The following is a 9,275-nucleotide window of genomic DNA, read 5'->3' on the forward strand; positions in this document are numbered from 1 at the left end:
TTTCTTTAATTTATCAATGGGTGAGATTTAGTTTGATAAATCAATAAGCCCGATAAGTTGGGAAATTATATCACTTATAGTGTGTGTTGTTGATTATAAAAGGAAACTGTGTCCAATCTAGGTTGAGAATGTCCCCAAGAGGAGCTTATAAGGATTATCATGTTAAACCTTGCAGGTGGATTTAGTCCGACATGATGATAAGGTTGAGTGGTACTACTCTTGGACTAAGATATTAATTAAGTGAGTTGTCAGTAACTCATTTAATTAGTGGACATTCATTATCTTAAACACAGGGAGACTAACACACTCATAATAAGAAGGAGCCCTAAAAAAAGTAATTTGAGATTGATGCGGTAGTTCAATAATAGTTCTCTAGTGGAATGAATTATTATTGATAAATTAAGTTATGTGTTCGGGGCGAACATGGGATGCTTAATTTTATCGGGAGACCAAAACCAATTCCTCCTCTCGGTCCTTATCGTAGTCTCTTAATTGTAGAGTACTATACCCACCTATACCTACATTCTTACCCATCTTATAGGGGCCGGCCAAGCTAGCTTGGAGACCAAGCTAGGGCCAGCCATGGCTTGGTTCATGGGTGAATTCACGTGGCCGACCCTAGCTTGAACTCAAGCTTAGGTGGCCGTCCCTAGCTTGAACTCAAGCTTAGGTGGTCTACCCTATTAAAATAAAAAGGAATTTTAATTTTAAATTTTTTTTCTTATGTGGATAACATGATTTAAAAGAGAGTTTAAAAATTTAAATCTTTCCTTTTATAAGATTCTACAAAAGATTAAGAGAAGTTCCTTATTTGTAGATTAAAAAGTTGATTTTAATTTTGGTAAAAACTTTTCTTTTAATCATGTTCATGATTTAAAAGAAAGTTTAAAAATTAAAAATTAAAAATTCTCTTTTATTAGTCTCTACAAAAGATTAAAAAAAATTTTAATATCTTTCCTTATTTGTAGATTGAAAGGAGATTTTAATTTTTAGAGATAACTTTCCTTTTTGGAAATTATCCACATGTTTAAAAGAAAGATTTTAATTTATAAAATTTCCTTTTTATTAACCAAGGATAAAAATTATTGGAGAAATTTTTATAAATTTCCGGAAACAAATTAGGAAGTTTTAATTCTTGTTTTTAATTAAAACTTTCCTTGTTTTGGGGAGAAAGTGGCCGGCCAAATAAGTTGGAAAAAGAAAATTGATTTTTAATTAATTAATTTTTTTTTTCATGGCAAAGGAATTAAGGAAGTTTTTATTTAAATTTCCTTATTTTCCAAGACTAAGGATTATAAAAGAGGGGGTAGAGGTGCCTTCAAAAATACACAACAACCTCTATTCTTTTTCTCCCTCTTTTCCTTGGTGGTGTGGCTGGCCCTTCCTTCTTCTCTTCTTCTTCTCTTTGTAGCCGAACCTCTTCATGCTCTTGGAGTTTTAATTGGTGGCTGGATTCTAGCTTGGAGAAGAAGGAGAGAAAGCTTGCATCCCTTGGAGCTTGATTGGTGGAAAAAGTTCTTCATCTTTAGAAGTTTTTGCTTGGCCGAAACTTAAAGGAAGGAGAAGAAGGTACTAGGTGGTTCTCGTCTCGGAAGATCGTTGCCCACACAACGTCCGAGATTAGAAGAGGAATACAGTAGAAGATCAAGAGGTCATTATTCACAAAGAAAGGTAAAACTAATAATTGTTTTCCGCATCATGTTAGTTTTGTTTCTTTGTAAAAATACCAAATACAAGAGGCATGCGATTTTAGTTTTTCGAATTAGTTTTCGAAGTTGTGTTCTTTTGTTTTTTCTTTTCCTTGTGATTTGATTGTTCTTAGCGGTTAACCTAGGGTTACTATGGGAAGGTTAAATATTTAATTTCCTTAAAAGACTTTGTCTAGTCGGTGGTGGTTGCTCCCATATCCAAGAAGGCCAAGTGCCTCGCCATGCAGTACTGGAAGTCGATTTTGGAAATAGATATTTAATTGTCTTCGTGACCTAGGTGATTTGGATCAAACGTGTTAAGTTCCGCAGGAGATCCAAGTCTAAACCTTAAAGAACAAATAAATTAAATTTAGGATCAAACGTGTTAAGTTTCGCAGGCGATCCAAGTTTAATTTAAAAGAACACATGGTAGCTAGGGAAAGGTTCAGACCTTTGTACAAAATTTTTGTACAGTGAAACCGTTAAGTTTTCCGAGTAGCAACCAACAATAATACTTAGGGGGGTTATGTCTGGTCTTGCAAGATGTCCTCAACATTCATTCATTGTTGATGGTTTTAGAGTTCTACTAACATGCATTGACTATTCAAAGCCGCAGAATCAGGAACCAATGGGTAGAGGCCTACCAAAACAGTTGGTCAGTCCGCCATCGAGATTCTCGTCCTTCACAGTAACAACCACGATTGTTAATTTTAAGGCCCCTATCAAGTGTTATCCTTATGGTGAATAGGGACATAGGGTGAACCAATACAAGAAACTTGTTCCCGCTGAACCGAAAGGCAAAAAATTTCTGATCGAGGAAGACGTAAAAGAAGAGACAACAGCAATTGGCAAACCAGTATATAAAGCTAATGACATGCTTTACAATGATGGTCATGAGACTGCTGTGCACAAGAGTCTATTAACTCTCAAAGGCGATTTAGGGGATGAGTAGCCGAGAACTAGTATTTTTTACACCACCTGCATCATTGAAGATAAAGTTTACAAGATAATCATCAATCGCAACAATTGTAAGAACGTAGTATCTGAGGAGGCTGTTTGAAAATTACAACTAAATACGGACTGTCATTCTAAGTCATATAAGTTGTCGTGGCTAAATAAGTACAGTGAGGTAACAGTAGACAGACGATATCTCGTACCTTTTCTATTGGTAGTAAATATTTTGATAATACTTGTTGTGATATAGTGGTCATGGATACATGTTATATACTGTTGAGACACCTTGGCAGTATGATCACAATGTTATATACAATGGACAAAAGAATATTTACACCCTTCACATCAAGGGAAAGAAGATTGTGCTTGTGTTACGGCGAGAAGAAATTACTCAAATTTCAGTAGCCAAAACTACTAATATGATTTATATATCCTGGTGCTAATATGAGATGGAGCGGGGAGGCGTAGTCTATGCTTTGTTGCTATGCCAGAGTGATGTCCTAGCCACGAACACTAAATACTAATCGAAATACAACAACTGCTAGCTGACTTTGATGAGTTGATGCTGGAGGATCTTCCTTCTAAGCTATCACCTATACAAGGTATCCAACATCATATTGACCTTTTCCAGGGTTGAGTTTGCCTAATCGACCAGCATATCACCTCAATCCTAAGGAGGCTGAAGAATTGTAGCAACATATGATGGAATTACTGGAGAAGGGCAATATTAGTGAGAGCATAAGCCCAAGTGCAGTTCCATCCCTACTAGTGCCAAAGAAAGATGGTTCGTGACATATTTGTGTTAACAATCGAGCCATCAACAAGATCATGATGAAGTACAAATTTCTAATTCCCCACTTGAACAACATATTGGATCAACTATCTGGTTCTAAGGTATTCTCAAAAATTGACCTTAAAAGCGAATACTACCAAATTAAAATAAAACCTAGAGATGAATGGAAAATTGTATTCAAGATGCAACATGAGTTATATAAGTGGATGGTCATACCTTTTGGATTGTCCAATGTGCCCAACACCTTCATAAGAATTATGCATAAGATCCTGCAACCTTTTATAGGAAAGTTTGAGAGGGTTTACTTTGATAACATTCTTGTTTATAGTCTGACATGGGCATCCCACTTCGATCACCACCATGCTATTTTTGAAAAGTTGAAGACAGAGTGTTTATTTATCAATATAAACAAGTGCTCTTTCTTTATTACATCAATAATTTTCCTTGACTTTATTATGTCTATTGATGGTGTGTACACAAATCAAGCAAAGATAGACACTGTCTTGGAGTGACGACCTTAGCCAAGGACTTTACATGATGTCAGAAGTTTTCATAGCTTTGCTTCTTTCTACCGCCGATTCATCAAAAATTTTAACACTCTAATTGCTTCTATCACCAAGTGTCTCAAGGGATGAGATTTCAAGTGGTCTAAAGAAGCAGAGCTAGTTTTCAACTGGTCAAGTAGAAGATGACCGAGGCACCAGTTCTGGCACTTCCTGATTTTGATAAAGTGTTTGAGGTTAATTGTGATGCATCCAGCATTGCCATAATGGATGTTCTGAGTCAGTTTGGGCATCCAATTGCTTTCTTTAGTGAGAAATTGTCTAAATTTGAGAAAAATTATTCTACCTATGAATTAAAATTCTATGTCATTCTTTAGTCCTTGAAACATTGATGTTACTACCTAGTACAGAAGAAGTTCATGTTGTTTACTAATCACAAAGACTTGAAGTATATCAATGGTCCACACAAGATGAGTAAGAAGCATGCCAAGTGGGTGGCTTATTTGTAGGAGTTCACTTTTACATTAAGACACCAATCTGGGAGTCTAAACTGTGTCACAGGTGCTATGAGGAGTCGCTCTTTATTACTTACTGCCATGAGTACCAAAGTTACAAGCTTTGAGGTTTCATAGATATGTATACAACGACCTCAGTCGGAAGGATATTCTAGGAGGTATATGATGGTCACCGACATGATTTTATTTTTTCATGATGGATATTTGTTTCGTGAGTTGCAGTTATGTATTATAAAATAAAAAGTCTTCTCTTCATTCTTGAGATTTTTATATACTTCAAATCGCTTTAATTTTTTATAAATAAGTCATTTCTCTTATCACTCATCGATTTTGATTATTTCTTTGATCTTAAAGACTATCCTTATTCAACCTCTCAACATGCATTTCATGCGAAGCTGAGAGTCCTTTGAAATACTATTTCCGACGTTATAACAGTGAAAGAATGAATCAGAATGCTTGGAATAGAACAGCAGCTGCTTGCAACCTTTTCTCCGGTGATGACTTATGGTGGTGGGCTGCAGGTGGAGATTTTTTCTCCGGTTGATCGCGAGGAAACAATGAGTGTCATCCGGTGAAGCCTACGGTGTGTCGGAAATGAGAAAATCAAATAGAAAAATTGTTTGAGGCGACTGGTGATGCTTCCATCGACTACTTACGAGTAGGTCGAAGTCGAAATCGATTTGGACGGCGACGTTGTGTGTAGAGAGAAGAGGAACTCGAGACATTAGCTTTTAATATAAAATATATACTAATAAATCAAATTAATTCTTAATTTAATCAATAGATAATTTAATAAGTCTAATGAAATTTGACCAAAAAATATTCTATAAAATTTATTAAATTTTAAAAATTTCTAAATAAATTTATATATTTATATATTTTTTGTTTTAATAATATTATTACTAATCAAATTAATAATATTATTATTAATTTTATTACTAATCAAATTTATCAATTTAATATTTTATTAAAAGTTCAACCAAATTAAAGGGTTGACCAACATTAGGTTAATTTGGATCAAAATTATAAATAAAAATATTTAAAATTATTATATTATGGTTGGATTTAAAATTATATTATTAAAGTTTTTTTTAAGTGAGATATTATCTTCTCTTTGTTTTTAGCCAAAATAAAATAAAAGTATAAGAAGTTGAAAAAAAAATTATGTACAAATTTACTATTTATTATTTTATTTAAAAAATAAATTTAATTAGGTATTTTAGATTTTATTTGAAAATAATTTTTTAATATTGAATACACTCCTTTAAATTCATAAGTTTTTATAAAATTTATAAATATCTATAAAAGTCTTATAAAAAATTTATAGAACTCTATAAAATCCTTTTCATAACTATATGAGATTTATAATTAATAAAAAATCTATAAATTTAAAAAATAAAATAAAAGTCTATCAAAAAAAAAAAAAAAAAAATAATTTGAATACATTCCTGAAAATTTGCTTTCTAAATTTAGGATTCTCAAACGGATCATAAGGAAAATTTCAGTTTAGATCCTTTGTCCCTAAATTTTTTTATCTCCGTATCTCCTGTCGATTGGGCGGACTAGATTACATCTCAAGACATCATGACATTTTTAAAATGTGTATAGTATTCATGTGATATACAAGACATCATTGAGATATAATCAGATTCGTCTAATCGACAAAAAGACATAGGGATAAAAAAATTTCGAGACAAAAGATCTGAATCTGGTGCATCATTTCCAAGTGGGTCCCATGCACCGGAAATGATGAGTCAGATTGATGCAACAATTTTACTTAAAAATATTGGACACTGAGACGGTGCTTTCCCAGTGAACGATTGGTCAAGCATTATGACTTTTTGATGCGGTGAAATTGCCATTCTACTCAAATTTTTAATGAGATCCCTCGCTGAAATTGGATTGTTCAGTAGGTTCTACGAAATTATCCTACAAAATTTTTCTAGAAAATAAATACATAGATAAAATTATCTTATCAGAGGCAATTGGACTCTAACGAACATTAAATAAAAAACCTGAAAGAAGAGTAGGTAAAATAAAAGAAAAAAAAAAGAGATTGTTTCTGGAAGATCCCCAAATGTTGTACTGCGTGTCGCTTTGACCGTAGTCAAAGGAAGATCTAACGCAAATCCGCTAAGCCAAATCGTGTCGAACCTTGTCGCCTTATTTAAGAAATGAGGATTTACATAGTTATGGAGCTAATAGTCTGGGACGCCCGAGGTGTGCACGGCCCTTGGTAGAAATATAGGATGTGCAGTTCGTCACATCTTCATTATATGCAACTCCAAAATTTCTCACGTCATCCCTGCGATCACCATTTTGACTCCCATCTGCGCCAGAGCTCCTATATAATCTCTATCAATCCGAACCATCACCACCAATATCGAATAACGAAAAGGAAAGCTGGATATCTAATTGCCAAAAAAAAACTTCATTGCTTTTGGAGTTGCAGACATGGAGCTGTGGTTCGCCGTGTGCAGCGGCCTGGCAGCGCTGCTGGTGGCGGTCTGGGCAGTCAGGATACTGAACTGGGCGTTCTGGAAGCCGCGCCGACTTGATCGCGCGCTCCGGTCGCAGGGGCTCAAGGGCTTCTCTTACCGCCCCATCAGCGGCGACCTCAAGGAGATGGTGCGGCTTACCGAGGAGGCCCGCGCCAAGCCCATGCCCTTCTCCCACGCCATCTTCCCTCGCGTTTCTCCCTTCTTCGAACGCGCCGCTGAAGCACACGGTCAGCAGCCTATTTCCCCAAGCAAATGTAACGCCTGTTGATTAAAAATTTTCTTTTAGGAAAGGAGAACAAGGTAACTTTCCATTGGATGGGACCTAATCCGAGAGCGGTCATCACGGATCCTGATCAAATCAGAGAAGTTCTGGCCAACAAGACCGGCGAGATCGGAAAGCCAAAGATCAATTATCTGTTGAAGTACTTTATTAGAGGCGTGCTGAGTCAGGAAGGTGAGAAATGGGCCAAGCATAGGAAGATATTGAACCCCGCTTTCCATATAGAGAAGCTCAAGGTGATTGATCCATCGCCGCTTAGTTAATTAATGCATCGCCTATATGTTTGTAGAAATTATGACTCAGTAATAACTCTTTTTTGCTATATGCAGCGCATGCTGCCTGCTTTCTCTGCTTGTTGTGATGAGCTGGTCAGCCGATGGGATGGGATGGCGGCGAAAGGTGAAGAGATAGATGTTTCCGTCGAATTCCAGAGCTTCACCGGCGATGTCATTTCCCGGAGTGCTTTCGGTATCAATTTTGAAGAAGGAAGGAAAATTTTCCAGCTTCAGAGTGAGCAAACTGTGTTGTTCGACGGTAGTCTTCCTTTTGCACATATACCGGGCTTCAGGTGCGTACTGTTCCGCAGTAAACATCTGCAAAAAGTTCGATTCGCTGTGACCCTTATTGGAAACAGAGTATAATTGATAACTTGCATCCTTCAGGTTTTTGCCCACCCGAATTAACACTAGAATGAAAGCAATCGACAAAGAGGTGAGAGGGATTCTATTGAGCATAATCAAGAAGAGGGAGGAGAGTATTAAATTGGGCACCGCAAAGAACGATGACCTTCTCGGCTTATTGCTGGAATCCAATCTGCAACACCTCCGAGAACATGGGAACGCCGGGTTGACGACGGACGAGGTGGTGGAAGAATGCAATCTGTTCTACTTCGCAGGACAAGAGACGACGTCCCTTTTGCTAACGTGGACGATGGTTGTGCTGAGCATGCATCAAGATTGGCAAGAACGGGCTCGCGAAGAGGTTCTGCAAGCCTTTGGGAAAGAGAAACCTACTTTCGATGGCTTGAACCACTTGAAGACCGTAAGCACCATAAATTTCGATTCTCGATGAGTCTACAGGGATTTCCTCAAATATGTTAGAAAGTATGATCGATGTGGCATCTGCAGGTGACGATGATTCTGTACGAGGTTCTGCGACTCTACCCGCCTGTAATGGGCCAGCGGCGGCAGGTCTTCAAGAGCACAAAAATTGGGAACGTAGTGTACCCTCCAGGCGTCCTGCTCTACCTGTCCGCCCTTCAGGTTCACCATGATCCAGACTTGTGGGGCAAAGACGTCGACGAGTTCAAGCCGGAGAGATTTGCTGAGGGCATGTACAAGGCGTCGGAGAAGAATGCCTTCTTCCCCTTCGGGGGCGGCCACCGGGTCTGCATAGGCCAGAACTTCGCGTTGCTGGAAGCCAAATTGGCACTATGCTTGATCCTTCAACACTTCTCCTTCGACCTCTCGCCGTCCTACACTCATGCTCCCAATGTAGTTCTCACTCTCAAGCCTCAACATGGTGCTCCCATCAGACTGCGTAGGCTTTGAAGCGATCCATCCTTCCATCGACCAATTTTAAAATATATATGTCAAAAATTCTAAAACAAATATCTACTTCTGTGGTAAAATCTGTATTAATCTATAGTTGGAGTCGGAGAGAAAGATGAAGTCGTCTATAGTCATCACTTATGTTGTAAAAAATTTCCAATTTCTTCCAAGTTGGTATCAGAACCGGCATTATCCGATTGAGAAAGTCAAGCAATCAGATTTAATGGAAGATTAGTGTGGTCGTGATCACAACAATAGGCAAGTTCCGGCTAAGATAGTCTTCTACGTGATCGTAGCATTTATGAGTTGACAATTGAGGATTTACAAAAGTAAGTTGTAGATTTAACCTAGCATCCAATGGCGGATCTAGGGGGGAGCGAGGGTGTGCTTGAGCACCCCCTTGCTCCTGGAAAATTCCACTAATATGTTGTAGTACAAGGGGCAGCGAGAAGGAAGACGAGCTCGAGCTCCTTTCTTTGAGCACCCCTTAC

At 37.5% G+C, this 9,275-nt stretch overlaps 1 protein-coding gene across 1 annotated transcript; it reads left to right on the forward strand.

Moving 5' to 3' along the window:
- Nucleotides 1-6,811: 6,811 nt before the first annotated feature.
- LOC122029816 (cytochrome P450 CYP72A219-like) lies at nucleotides 6,812-8,964 on the forward strand. Its single transcript, XM_042588946.1, has 5 exons — nucleotides 6,812-7,181; nucleotides 7,241-7,470; nucleotides 7,564-7,802; nucleotides 7,897-8,275; nucleotides 8,362-8,964. The coding sequence occupies exons 1-5, from the start codon at nucleotides 6,908-6,910 to the stop codon at nucleotides 8,782-8,784; spliced, it is 1,545 nt and encodes a 514-aa protein (XP_042444880.1). The 5' UTR covers nucleotides 6,812-6,907; the 3' UTR covers nucleotides 8,785-8,964.
- Nucleotides 8,965-9,275: the final 311 nt, after the last annotated feature.

Source organism: Zingiber officinale, chromosome 10B, assembly GCF_018446385.1.
Source record: "Zingiber officinale cultivar Zhangliang chromosome 10B, Zo_v1.1, whole genome shotgun sequence".
Taxonomy (NCBI): domain Eukaryota; kingdom Viridiplantae; phylum Streptophyta; class Magnoliopsida; order Zingiberales; family Zingiberaceae; genus Zingiber; species Zingiber officinale.

Coding starts and splice junctions, on each gene's coding strand:
- LOC122029816 (XM_042588946.1), top strand. CDS start 6,908: ATGGAGCTGTGGTTCGCCGTGTGCAGCGGCCTGGCAGCGCTGCTGGTG. Junction 7,471..7,563: donor TCCATATAGAGAAGCTCAAG/GTGATTGATCCA, acceptor TGCTATATGCAG/CGCATGCTGCCTGCTTTCTC. Junction 7,803..7,896: donor GCACATATACCGGGCTTCAG/GTGCGTACTGTT, acceptor TGCATCCTTCAG/GTTTTTGCCCACCCGAATTA.